General features: G+C 44.1%; 1 protein-coding gene across 1 annotated transcript in view; it reads right to left on the minus strand.

Moving 5' to 3' along the window:
• nid1a (nidogen 1a) overlaps window positions 1–14,312 on the minus strand; it is a 79,917-nt gene that overhangs the window by 12,406 nt on the left and 53,199 nt on the right. The window contains exons 15-20 of the mRNA XM_042305730.1: window positions 13,909–14,028; window positions 12,372–12,593; window positions 11,724–11,899; window positions 5,806–5,932; window positions 4,621–4,792; window positions 3,124–3,281 (exon numbers count right to left, since the gene is read on the minus strand). Coding sequence (XP_042161664.1) covers window positions 3,124–3,281; window positions 4,621–4,792; window positions 5,806–5,932; window positions 11,724–11,899; window positions 12,372–12,593; window positions 13,909–14,028 — 975 coding nt within the window. The remainder of the gene's footprint in view (window positions 1–3,123; window positions 3,282–4,620; window positions 4,793–5,805; window positions 5,933–11,723; window positions 11,900–12,371; window positions 12,594–13,908; window positions 14,029–14,312) is intronic.

The raw sequence follows: 14,312 nt of genomic DNA on the forward strand, positions 1-14,312 counted from the left end.
GTTCATACAGCCCATCATGTTGTCCTGAGGACTAGATAATACATATTATATACTGTACCTTAAGAAACACCCCTTGACTTTTTCCACATTTTGTTGTGTTACAGCCTGAATGTAAAAATGAAAAGCTGAAATGTCTTCAGTCAATAAGTATTCAATTCCTTTGTTATGGTAAGCCTAAATAAGTTCAGGAGTAAAACTTTGTTTATGCCACATCTGCTCCTGCCACGCCCTCTACCGTTCATCCTGTGTTTCCTTGACCTGCCGCCTCTCCCCCAGTACTCTCTCTCTCTCGCCCCCCCTCTCCCCCCTCCCTCCCTATCTCTCTCTCTCTCTGATTGTGTGGATGGAGACAGGTGTGCTGGAGTCAGAGCAGATCCCCACCAGCTGCAACCTGTTCCATAATCAAGACCTCTACTAATACTCGGTCCTTCCACTTTCACGCTGCCAGATTGTAATCTCTGCTCAGTCAGTCTACGCTTCTAGTCATTGTTACTGTTAGATCCTGTTATCCTGTTGTGCCTGTTTTCCCTGCCTGATGCTGTTTTCCTCTCCGCTACAGTTCTGCCCGCTCTGACTCTGGTCCCTGTCTCCAGTCCCACGTCTCCTGCTACTCTGTCCTGGATTCTCCTCTCTACTACTCCCTTGGATTCCTCTCCGGACCTGGTTACCCTGTCCCATCCCCTCTCGCTCCGGTCTCAGTCTCCTCACCTGGTTACCCTGTCCCATCCCCTCTCTCTCCGGTCTCAGCCTCAACACCTGGTTACCCTGTCCCAACCCCTCTCGCTCCGGTCTCAGCCTCCTCACCTGGTTACCCTGTCCCATCCCCTCTCGCTCCGGCCTCAGTCTCCTCACCTGGTTACCCTGTCCCATCCCCTCTCGCTCCGGCCTCAGTCTCCTCACCTGGTTACCCTGTCTCAACCCCTCTCGCTCCAGCCTCAGCCTCCGGACCTGATTACCCTGTACCAACACCTCTCGCTCCGGTCTCAACCTCCACACCTGGTTTCCTGCAACCCACCCGAGCTTCCCCTGTCCTGCACTCCATCTTCCCCCTGTGTTTCAATAAATACCTTGGTTACTTCATCCCAGTCTCCTCGTCTGAGTCTGCTCTTGGGTTTCCCTGTTCCACTCCGCATAACAGTTTAACAAGTCACATAATAAATTGCATGGACTCACTCTGTGTGCAATAATATTGTTTAACATTCTTTTTGAATGACTACCTTATCTCTGTACCCCACACAAACAAATATCTTAAGGTCCCTCAGTCAAGCAGAGGATTTCAACCACAAAGCCCAGGAAGGTTTTCCAATGCCTCACAAAGAAGGGCACCTATTGTTAGATTGGTAAAAAAAAAAAAAAAAAAAAAAAAAATGGAATATCCATTTGAGCATTATGAAGTTATTAATTACACTTTGGATGGTGTATCAATACATTAAGTCACCACAAAAATATAGGTGTCCTTCCTAACTCAGTTGCCAGAGAGGAAAGAAACTGCTCAGGGATTTCACCATGAGGCCAGAGTTGAATGATAACATTGTAGTTACTCCATAATACTAAACTAAATGACAGAGTGAAAAGAAGGAAGCCTTTACAGAATAAAAAATATTCTAAAACATGCATCTTATTTTCAACAATTAAAGTAAAACTGCTAAAATGTCCACAAGTTTATTTCTTTGCCACATTTTTGTAGCTTTACTTTAGTTGATGTCCACAGAAACTATTATTTTAGCAGGTGATATAAATCATTCATTCCATGAAATTGACAGACGCAGCAATAGAAATGTAAAATTCTCCAAAGAGGCTGAAAAATGTCATCTAAACTATAATTATTATTCCAAACTGCAAAAGACTACCCCTTTTTTCTAAAAGCAAGAAAAGATATTCAAGAATTAACAAAAAAAAATTGTTCCAAAAATGCACTCAACAACATACTGGGTTCCATGATATAGTGATTCTGGATCATTGTCATGTTCATGCTTAATTACACCAACAGAAATACACTTAGAGACAGAATATGGAGAATGGACAGAGTGCATCTTAAACACCCCAAAATATTTTAAAAATGTAAACAAAAAAATGAAGACCTTTACCATAACAAATGTAGATAGAGGACAGAGAAAATCCGACCACCGACATAATTTGAGATGTGTTTAAGGTGTACATTACTGGAATGATAATCTCATAATCGCCAAAAAAATTAAATTACAATCTTAGAAAAAGACCAGAAAACATCTTATCAAGGCAAAGAAAAAAAAACATTTCTGCACATAAGCAGGAATATGGTATTTTACCTTAGAAGAAAGGGGTGTGAATACTTAGGTCAATTAGACATTTCTGCACTTAAGCAGGAATATGGTATTTTACCTTAGAAGAAAGGGGTGTGAATACTTAGGTCAATTAGACATTTCTGCACATAAGCAGGAATATGGTATTTTACCTTAGAAGAAAGGGGTGTGAATACTTAGGTCAATTAGACATTTCTGCACTTAAGCAGGAATATGGTATTTTACCTTAGAAGAAAGGGGTGTGAATACTTAGGTCAATTAGACATTTCTGCACTTAAGCAGGAATATGGTATTTTACCTTAGAAGACAGGGGTGTGAATACTTAGGTCAATTAGACATTTCTGCACTTAAGCAGGAATATGGTATTTTACCTTAGAAGACAGGGGTGTGAATACTTAGGTCAATTAGACATTTCTGCACTTAAGCAGGAATATGGTATTTTACCTTAGAAGACAGGGGTGTGAATACTTAGGTCAAGTAGACATTTCTGCACTTAAGCAGGAATATGGTATTTTACCTTAGAAGACAGGGGTGTGAATACTTAGGTCAATTAGACATTTCTGTATTTCATTTTCAATACATTTGCAAAAAAATCTAAAAACATGTTTTCACTTTATCATTATGGGGTGTGTCTGAACTAATTAACCCATTTGGAATTCAGGCTGTAACAACAAAAGGTGGAATAAGTTGAGGGGTATGAATACTTTCTGAAGGTACTGTACTAACCCTGGGCAGGGTTTATTGACTCCATCATGTGGGTTCCTGAAGACCAGACATATTATACATCAACAGAGACATCTACAGAGGTCTCTGTGCTGTAGTGACTGTAGTAACACTGTACCTGCATCGGCCCAGCACAGCTGAGAGCTCTGCGGGTCGTAGGTGAGTCCGTTAGGTAGCCCCAGGTCATCCTTCACCAGAACTCTCCTGTTGGTCCCATCCATAGCAGAAGTCTCGATTTTAGGAGCATCACGGTTCCAGTCTGCCCAGTACATGTTGCTGGTGGAACGAACAGAGCAGTGAATATAATGTTTGGATGTGTTGTTGTCTCTGGGTTTAGGAGAACGGTTAGGGATTTTTACATTGACAAATGTGTTTGTTTTGTCTGATTGTTTATTGTGTATATAATATTTGCTATTTTTTTTAATTGTCTTTTCTGTATTGATCCCAAATGAGAGCTGGGTCTCGTGTTTTCCCCTGGCTAAATAAAAATATATTATTAATAATATCTTACTGACACAAAATGTTAGAATGTTTCAACATTTCTTGGAATGTTGGTGTTGAAGCATATAAGCCATCCTGTATAACAGGCCTAGCTATGTAAAGGAGTTAGCTCAGAATAGCAGCTAGGAATTAGATCAGAATAGCAGCTAGGAGTTAGCTCAGAATAGTAGCTAGGGCATAGCACAGAATAGCAGCTAGGAGTTAGCTCAGAATAGGAGCTAGGGCATAGCACAGAATAGCAGCTAGGAGTTAGCTCAGAATAGCAGCTAGGAGTTAGATCAGAATAGCAGCTAGGAGTTAGCTCAGAATAGCAGCTAGGACATAGCACAGAATAGCAGCTAGGAGATAGAGCTGGGTCTCGTTGTGTTTTCCCCTGGCTAAATAAAAATATATTAAGAATAATATCTTACTGACACAAAATGTTAGAATGTTTCAACATTTCTTGGAATGTTGGTGTTGAAGCATATAAGCCATCCTGTATAACAGGCCTAGCTATGTAAAGGAGTTAGCTCAGAATAGCAGCTAGGAATTAGATCAGAATAGCAGCTAGGAGTTAGCTCAGAATAGCAGCTAGAAGTTAGCTCAGAATAGCAGCTAGGACGTAGCACAGAATAGCAGCTAGGACATAGCACAGAATAGTAGCTAGGAGTTAGCTCAAAATAGCAGCTAGGACATAGCACAGAATAGCAGCTAGGAGATAGCACAGAATAGCAGCTAGGACATAGCACAGAATAGCAGCTAGGAGTTAGGGGTATTGGAGGAGGGGAACAGACTGGACCATAGATCTACTAAGTGGAATGGATACTAGAGGAGGGGGACAGACTGGACCATAGATCTACTAAGTGAAATGGATACTAGAGGAGGGGAACAGACTGGACCATAGATCTACTAAGTGGAATGGATAGGGGTACTAGAGGAGGGGGACGGACTGGACCATAGATCTACTAAGTGGAATGGATACTAGAGGAGGGGGACAGACTGGGACCATTATTTGCCCCAGGCATTTCCAACCGCTATCCCAATGTTTTCCTCAATGCCTCATTAGTAGCCAGAACTGATCTATGGCCAGTCTGTCCCTTCTCGAGGAGATGCACAGATCTACATGGTGACTCACCCATTGACAGGGTCAACGATGATGGCTCGGGGGTTGACCAAGTTTGTGTCGATGAGGACACGTCGCTTGGTCCCATCCAGAGAGGCCACCTCGATGCGGTCCTTCATAGAATCTGTCCAGAACAGGGTACGACCCAGATGGTCTATAGCGATCCCTTCTGGACTCTCCAGATCTAAGAGGAAGACATTAGTCAATAAAACATACATAAACATGGAAATGTAGAAGGGAGCACAAAGTAGAACACTGACTCAACATTCTAGAATACTGGCACCACACTCCAAAACATTGACTCAACATTCTAGAACACTGACACCACATTCTAGAACACTAACACCACATTCTAGAACAATGACAACACATTCTAGAACACTGATAACACATTCTAGAACACTGACTCAACATTCTAGAACACTGACTCAATATTCTAGAACACCGACTCAACATTCTAGAACACCTACTCAATATTCTAGAACACTGGCACCAGATTCTAGAATACTGGCACCACAATCTAGACCACTGACTCAACATTCTAGAACACTGACTCAACATTCTAGAACACCAACTCAACATTCTAGAACACTGGCACCAGATTCTAGAACACTGGCACCTCAATCTAGACCACTGACTCAACATTCTAGAACACTGACTCAACATTCTAGAACACTGACACCACATTCTAGAACACTGGCTCAACATTCTAGAATACTGACTCAACATTCTAGAAAACTGACTCAACATTCTAGAACACTGACTCAACATTACAGAACACTTACACAACACTACAGAACACTGACTCAACATTCTAGAACACTGACTCAACATTACAGAACACTTACTCAACATTCTAGAACACTGACTCAACATTATAGAACACTGGCACCACACTCTAGAACACTGGCACCACACTCTAGAACACTGGCACCACACTCTAGAACACTGATGGCGGCAAGTTGCCCAGTGGTTAAGAGCGTTGGGCCAGTAACCGAAAGGATGCTGGTTCGATTCCCCGAGCCAAGTAGGGGACAAATCTGTCGATGTGTCCTTGAGCAAGGCACTTAATCCTAATTGCTCCTGTAAATTGCTCTGGATAAGAGTGTCTGCTATGATAAAAAAGTGAACTAATTTAGCAAACCAACAGAACAGAGGTGACCAACAGATGTGGTGGAGAGTGAACTGAACTCTGACCTGATCTGATGACAGGGATGGCTCCTCCTCCCTGCAGGTTGGCCTTGCTGATAGAGGGGGATGTGATGTCTGTCCAGTACACCATCTTCTCCACACAGTCATAGGCCACCCCGATGATCACCTTCTCCTGGGGTCAACGCACAGGTCAGAGGTCAGCTACCAGAACAGTGGTTTAGTTTATCGTCATCACGCTCCAGATGGAAATGTGTTTTCTCTGTTGTCCAACTCTACAACCCCCTCGACAGCACGCACGCACACACACACGCACACACACTTCAAGCCAGCTGGTTGGGAGATCAGTGTAACAGAGAATGTAGTTAGGTATTAATCCATTGGTGGTGCAGCACCGATGTGAACCACTAGAGGGCAAATGTCAGCATGTGGTTGTAATATAGTGTGTGTGTGTGTGTGTTTGCGTATGCCTGTGCCTGTGTCTGTGTGTGTGTGTGTGTGTGTGTGTGTGTGTGTGTGTGTGTGTGTGTGTGTGTGTGCCTGTGCCTGTGCCTGTGTCTGTGTGTGTGTGTGTGTGTGTGTGTGTGTGTGTGTGCCTGTGCCTGTGCCTGTGTCTGTGCGTGTGTGTGTGTGTGTCTGTGTGTCTGTGTGTGTGTGTAATGCAGACCAGATCTCCACCAGACCTCCCCTCCAGATAGGAACTAGCTAACAGTCTACACAACAACCTGGCTCACTACCAGCGGTGGAACGGGCTGAGAGAAAACCGAGAACCCTGAACGACACTGGATCTGAAGGGCATTAATGCTTCGTCCCAGTTTCAATGACCACACATGCCAATAGTGTAAGGAATTGGTTGAGATTCTTAAGTACACCACAACCACAATACTTTGAAACGAATGGTGGCCTCTTACCTTTACCTTCATCAATACCAAGTCTTTTCAGTTTATGAGTATTTATTTCACCTACTCTTTTCCATTCAACTCAACGGCTTTTCTTTGAGTAAAACCATCGAGTTAGAAACCTTGGCAGCTGTGTGATCTTTATCTTCAGACCTCCTATTACAGCCCAGTTATTGACCTTTACTAAAAAGAAAAGCAAGTAACTGGTATTTTTGTATAAATGACTAACCAGGAGATGGATATAATCTTTGTTAACTTGTTCTAGGTGGTTGGGATCATCTCAGTAAACTATGGGGGTTGGGATCATCTCAGTAAACTATGTGGGTTGGGATCATCTCAGTAAACTATGGGGGTTGGGATCATCTCAGTAAACTATGGGGGTTAGTTGGAGGCATTCTGTCAGGTAGAAGACATTTTTGTGGCGTCCAGTTGTTCCACAGAGAGAAGAGATGACAGAACTCCTGATGAATAACGGAACTTTCCCAATGTGAGCTGTGTAACCACTTACAGTGGGGCAAAAAAGTATTTAGTCAGCCACCAATTGTGCAAGTCCTCCCACTTAAAAAGATGAGAGAGGCCTGTAATTTTCATTATAGGTACACTTCAACTATGACAGACAAAATGAGAAAAAAATATCCAGAAAATCACATTGTAGGATTTTTAATGAATTTATTTGCAAATTATGGTGGAAAATAAGTATTTGGTCACCTACAAACAAGCAAGATTTCTGGCTCTCACCGACCTGTAACTTCTTCTTTAAGAGGCTCCTCTGCCCTCCACTCGTTACCTGTATTAATGGCACCTGTTTGAACTTGTTATCAGTATAAAAGACACCTGTCCACAACCTCAAACAGTCACACTCCAAACTCCACTATGGACAAGACCAAAGAGCTGTCAAAGGACACCAGAAACAAAATTGTAGACCTGCACCAGGCTGGGAAGACTGAATCTGCAATAGGTAAGCAGCTTGGTTTGAAGAAACAAACTGTGGGAGCAATTATTAGGAAATGGAAGACATACAAGACCACTGATAATCTCCCTCGATCTGGGGCTCCCTGAAAGATCTCACCCGTGGGGTCAAAATGATCACAAGAATGATCACAAGAACGGTGAGCAAAAATCCCAGAACCACACGGGGGGACCTAGTGAATGACCTGCAGAGAACTGGGACCAAAGTAACAAAGTCTACCATCAGTAACACACTACGCCGCCAGGGACTGAAATCCTGCAGTGCCAGACGTGTCCCCCTGCTTAAGCCAGTACATGTCCAGGCCCGTCTGAAGTTTGCTAGAGAGCATTTGGATGATCCAGAAGAAGATTGGGAGAATGTCATATGGTCAGATAAAACCAAAATATAACTTTTTGGTAAAAACTCAACTCGTCGTGTTTGGAGGACAAAGAATGCTGAGTTGCATCCAAAGAACACCATACCTACTGTGAAGCATGGGGGTGGAAACATCATGCTTTGGGGCTGTTTTCTGCAAAGGGACCAGAACGACTGATCCGTGTAAAGGAAAGAATGAATGGGGCCATATATCGTGAGATTTTGAGTGAAAACCTCCTTCCATCAGCAAAGGCATTGAAGATGAAACGTGGCTGGGTCTTTCAGCATGACAATGATCCCAAACACACAACAAAGGAGTAGCATTTCAGTCCTGGAGTCTAGCCAGTCTCCAGATCTCAACCCCATAGAAAATCTTTGGAGGGAGTTGAAAGTCTGTGTTGCCCAGCAACAGCCCCAAAACATCACTGCTCTAAAGAAGATCTGCATGGAGAAATGGGCCAAAATACTAGCAACAGTGTGTGAAAACCTTGTGAAGACTTACAGAAAACGTTTGACTTCTGTCATTGCCAACAAAGGCTATATAACAAAGTATTGAGATAAACTTTTGTTATTGACCAAATACTCATTTTCCACCATAATTTGCAAATAAATTCATAAAAAATCCTACAATGTGATTTTCTGGATTTTTTTTCTCATTTTGTCTGTCATAGTTGAAGTGTACCTATGATGAAAATTACAGGCCTCTCTCATCTTTTTAAGTGGGAGAACTTGCACAATTGGTGGCTGACTAAATACTTTTTTGCCCCACTGTATGTACATGGTGGGTGTGGCTCCTGAATGGCCGCCTATTCTCTAGGAATGAGTTGGTACCAGCAGAATGACTCGGTAACAGCAGAATGACTTGGTACCAGCAGAATGACTTGGTAACAGCAGAATGACTTGGTAACAGCAGAATGACTTGGTAACAGCAGAATGACTTGGTAACAGCAGAATGACTTGGTAACAGCAGAATGACTTGGTAACAGCAGAATGACCTGGTAACAGCAGAATGACTTGGTAACAGCAGAATGACTTGGTAACAGCAGAATGACTTGGTAACAGCAGAATGACCTGGTAACAGCAGAATGACCTGGTAACAGCAGAATGACTTGGTAACAGCAGAATGACTTGGTACCAGCAGAATGACTTGGTACCAGCAGAATGACTCAGTAACAGCAGAATGACCTGGTAACAGCAGAATGACCTAGTAACAGCAGAATGACCTGGTAACAGCAGAATGACCTGGTAACAGCAGAATGACTTCGGTAACAGCAGAATGACTGGTAACAGCAGAATGACTCGGTAACAGCAGAATGACTCGGTAACAGCAGAATGACCTGGTAACAGCAGAATGACCTGGTAACAGCAGAATGACTCGGTAACAGCAGAATGACCTGGTACCAGCAGAATGACCTGGTACCAGCAGAATGACTTGGTAACAGCAGAATGACCTAGTACCAGCAGCCAGAATGACTTGGTAACAGCAGAATGACTTGGTAACAGCAGAATGACCTGGTAACAGCAGAATGACTCGGTAACAGCAGAATGACTCGGTAACAGCAGAATGACTCGGTAACAGCAGAATGACTTGGTAACAGCAGAATGACTTGGTACCAGCAGAATGACTTGGTAACAGCAGAATGACCTGGTAACAGCAGAATGACCTGGTAACAGCAGAATGACCTGGTAACAGCAGAATGACTCGGTAACAGCAGAATGACCTGGTAACAGCAGAATGACCTGGTAACAGCAGAATGACTCGGTAACAGCAGAATGACCTGGTAACAGCAGAATGACCTGGTACCAGCAGCAGAATGACCTGGTACCAGCAGAATGACTGGTAACAGCAGAATGACCTAGTACCAGCAGCCAGAATGACTTGGTAACAGCAGAATGACTTGGTAACAGCAGAATGACAATCGGTAACAGCAGAATGACCTGGTACCATCAGAATGACTTGGTACCATCAGAATGACTCGGTAACAGCAGAATGACTCGGTAACAGCAGAATGACTTGGTACCAGCAGAATGTGTAACAGCAGAATGACTTGGTACCATCAGAATGACTCGGTAACAGCAGAATGACTTGGTAACAGCAGAATGACCTGGTACCAGCAGAATGACTTCACTGTAACAGCAGAATGACTTGGTACCAGCAGGCAGAATGATTTGGTACCAGCAGGCAGAATGACTTGGTACCAGCAGAATGACTTTACCAGCAGAATGATCGGTAACAGCAGAATGACCTGGTACCAGCAGAATGACTCGGTAACAGCAGAATGACTTGGTACCAGCAGAATGACCTGCTACCAGCAGGCAGAATGATTTGGTACCAGCAGGCAGAATGACTCGGTAATAGCAGAATGACTTGGTACCAGCAGAATGACTCGGTAACAGCAGAATGACTCGGTAACAGCAGAATGACTCGGTAACAGCAGAATGACTCGGTAACAGCAGAATGACTCGGTAACAGCAGAATGACTCGGTAACAGCAGAATGACCTGGTAACAGCAGAATGACCTGGTAACAGCAGAATGACCTGGTACCAGCAGGCAGAATGATTTGGTACCAGCAGGCAGAATGATTTGGTACCAGCAGGCAGAATGACCTGGTACCAGCAGGCAGAATGATTTGGTACCAGCAGGCAGAATGATTTGGTACCAGCAGGCAGAATGACCTGGTACCAGCAGGCAGAATGACCTGGTACCAGCAGGCAGAATGATTTGGTACCAGCAGGCAGAATGATTTGGTACCAGCAGGCAGAATGATTTGGTACCAGCAGGCAGAATGATTTGGTACCAGCAGAATCAGACTAAACATAAACACTGTTGTGGAATTTTAAAAACATACTTAAATCTCCTAAACAAACTATAACAATCCATAGCACCCGAATAAGGATTCCTAATGTCAAAGTAAACAGGAGATACGTCCCAAATTGCACCCTATTCCCTATACTGTACAGTGTACTACTTTTGACTAGGGCCCTATGGGTCGATAGTAGTGTACAGGGGAGAAGGATGCCATTGGGGAAACCGTTGAGCAACAGGAAATCCCACTGCTACAAATCACTTGTGACTTCATATCCTAAATAAGACAACTACAGTAACAATGCAGTCTCCCTGAACCCACTTCAACCACGTATTAACTTTCCCAAACAGCATCCACATGGTGTTTAACCTTATAACAAATTAAACGCAAACCAGACACATCCAGTCTCAACCACCCACAGATATGACTGCCTTCACTAAAGAGTTAGTCACTGAGAGCAGAAAACGAAGCTTGGTTCCAGATCGGTTTGTGTTGTCTTGCCAACTGCTATGGTAACAATGACCAAAGGCAGCGCCAATGGATGGGGTACCAGGCTAGTGGTGCTGGTAGTCGGTAGATACAGAACAGGACATTCAGATAGGAGCAGGCCTGTCAACGACAACATCAACAACAACAACTTCTCACCGGTAGATACAGAACAGGACATTCAGATAGGAGCAGGCCTGTCAACGACAACATCAACATCAACAACTTCTCACCGGTAGATACAGAACAGGACATTCAGATAGGAGCAGGCCTGTCAACGACAACATCAACATCAACAACTTCTCACCGGTAGATACAGAACAGGACATTCAGATAGGAGCAGGCCTGTCAACGACAACATCAACATCAACAACTTCTCACCGGTAGATACAGAACAGGACATTCAGATAGGAGCAGGCCTGTCAACATCAACATCAACAACTTCTCACCGGTAGATGCAGGACAGTCCTTGCCTCTGTCTTCTTCATGTTGTAGCCCTCCAACGGGACAAACTCGATACGTCCACTCTGAGCAAAGAGCAGGTGTGTGCCGGGGGGTAGAGGGTAAACATCTGGCCTGGGAGTAGGGCCTACTGCGGGACGAACTGTTGGTCCTTGTTCTATACCTACAGTAGAGAGATGAATTAATGAATCAATGAATCAATCAACAGACATCTGGCCTGGGAGTACATCAGCTTTTAATTGTGACCGAGAGTCTTAATAAGTCTTAATTCATATGATTCACTAAGGGTGGTATTCTGACCTGAGTTTCTGTTTACTGAGTCTTAATTCATATGATTCACTAAGGGTGGTATTCTGACCTGAGTCTCTGTTTTCTGAGTCTTAATTCATATGATTCACTAAGGGTGGTATTCTGACCTGAGTCTCTGTTTTCTGAGTCTTAATTCATATGATTCACTAAGGGTGGTATTCTGACCTGAGTCTCTGTTTACTGAGTCTTAATTCATATGATTCACTAAGGGTGGTATTCTGACCTGAGTCTCTGTTTACTTAACGGAAATGTCCACTCAAGTCTCCCATTGTTTGTAGATATGCACTAAATTCCTCTTAATCAGGCCGATGGAGAGTATAACTCACACAGTGGTCTGCCTCTGCCGGGCCCAGTGCGTGTTCCTGGGATCTCCAGTCCGTTACGGTCAACACACCAACAATGTCCGATGGAACCGTGGCACTGGGAGGCCTCGTAGGCTCCCTGGCTGTCACAGGTAGGCACGTACTGACCAGGCACCGGCTGGGGCCCGTACTCTGTAGAGCCTAGGAGACGGTCCCTGTGGGTCTCACACTGCGACTTCGTACGCTCTGGGAGGAGGGAAATGAACAATCAATCAAAGTTATTTATAAAAGCCCTTTTATATCAACAGTTGGGTTATTAGTTGGAAGGAGGTACATAACAACGAGGACTTAAAGATGACGTCTACCTAGATGGGTATATAGAATCCCCTCTGAGAGAATAACATTAACAATCAATATAGTACATACTGTGTTGTCAGAGCTTTATAGATTCATTATGGAAGTGTATAACTGGTGTAGCTACTGTAGGGAGTCACTGTTACAAGCTTTAATCCGGTTGGCTTAGATTTAGCCAGCTCATTCCACTCTCAATGATGTTTATCCTCATATGAGCCTTGTTTGAGCCCTGTTTTAATTATCTCCCTTCCCTCTCTCTCTCCCCTCCCTGCCTCTCTCTCTCTAACCTCCCCCCCCTCTCTCTCTCTCTCTCTCTCTCTCTCTCTCTCTCTCTCTCTCTCTCTCTCTCTCTCTCTCTCTCTCTCTCTCTCTCTCTCTCTCTCTCTCTCTCTCTCTCTCTCTCTCTCTCTCTGTCTCTCTCTCTCTCTCTCTCTCTCTCTCTCTCTCTCTCTCTCTCTCTCTCTCTCTCTCTCTCTCTCTCTCTCTCTCTCTCTCTCTCTCTCTCTCTCTCTCTCTCTCTCTCTCTCTCTCTCTCTCTCTCTCTCTCTCTCTCTCTCTCTCTCTCTCTCTCTCTGCCTCTCTCAGGAATCTGTTTTCTTTTCCAAGAATGATGCTGGATAATGATAGGAATGTGCTTTCTCTAAAGCAGGAATGTGTTTTCTTTTCCAAGAATGATGCTGGATAATGATAGGAATGTGCTTTGGGAAAAGAGAGAGAGAGAGGAGAGAGAGGAGAGACAGAGACAGAGAGGAGAGAGAGGAGAGAGAGGAGAGACAGAGACAGAGAGGAGAGAGAGAGGAGAGAGAGAGAGATTGTGTGTGTCGTTTTTTCAAAGTATCCACTGTAGTCAAAGTGAAGTGTATTTATTACTAAGAGAAGCAGGCAGCTATGAGCCAGTGACCCCTGGGCTACAGCTGGACATCAGTGGCTGGTGATGCAGTAGGTCTGTTTTAATGGGTTTGTTATCTACTCATCCCTCTGTGGGAACAGTAAAGGCTATGTTGGGGGAGGAAGAGGGGGGAAGAAGGGAGTGTTGATTTGGAACCCCATTACTGTTCAAGCCCTTCTGTAAACATTCTGTAATGGATAAGGGTCATGTTTTAACTGAAAGGGTCAGAATATAGTGAAAATGTTTCGCGACTTCAGAGCAAGTCAGGTCTTTACCTGACAGACAACCATGATGGCCTTCCATTCCACAGAGACGTACCTGAGGAGCAGTAGAAGCCGTCACCATAGTAACCTGGCCTGCACTGGCAGGTAAAGGACCCCTGGGTGTTATAACACACAGCGTTCTGGTGGCACCTGGCAGACTGGCACTCATCAATATCTACAGGGGACGAGAAGGCTTTATTTCAAACAAGGTGACATGTTATCAAAGGCAGCACACGCAATAGTTATCCTTTGACACAATAAAATCTAGTTCATACAAGTTTAAAACACATATTTCCTGGAATGGAGAGAGGGAAGGTGGAAGGGAGGGAGGTAGGAGGGATGGAGGAAGGGAGAGAGGGAAGGTGGAAGGGAGGGAGGTAGGAGGGATGGAGGAAGGGAGAGAGGGAAGGTGGAAGGGAGGGAGGTAGGAGGGATGGAGGAAGGGAGAGAATAGGGAGC

Source organism: Oncorhynchus tshawytscha, linkage group LG24 (assembly GCF_018296145.1).
Source record: "Oncorhynchus tshawytscha isolate Ot180627B linkage group LG24, Otsh_v2.0, whole genome shotgun sequence".
Lineage (NCBI taxonomy): Eukaryota > Metazoa > Chordata > Actinopteri > Salmoniformes > Salmonidae > Oncorhynchus > Oncorhynchus tshawytscha.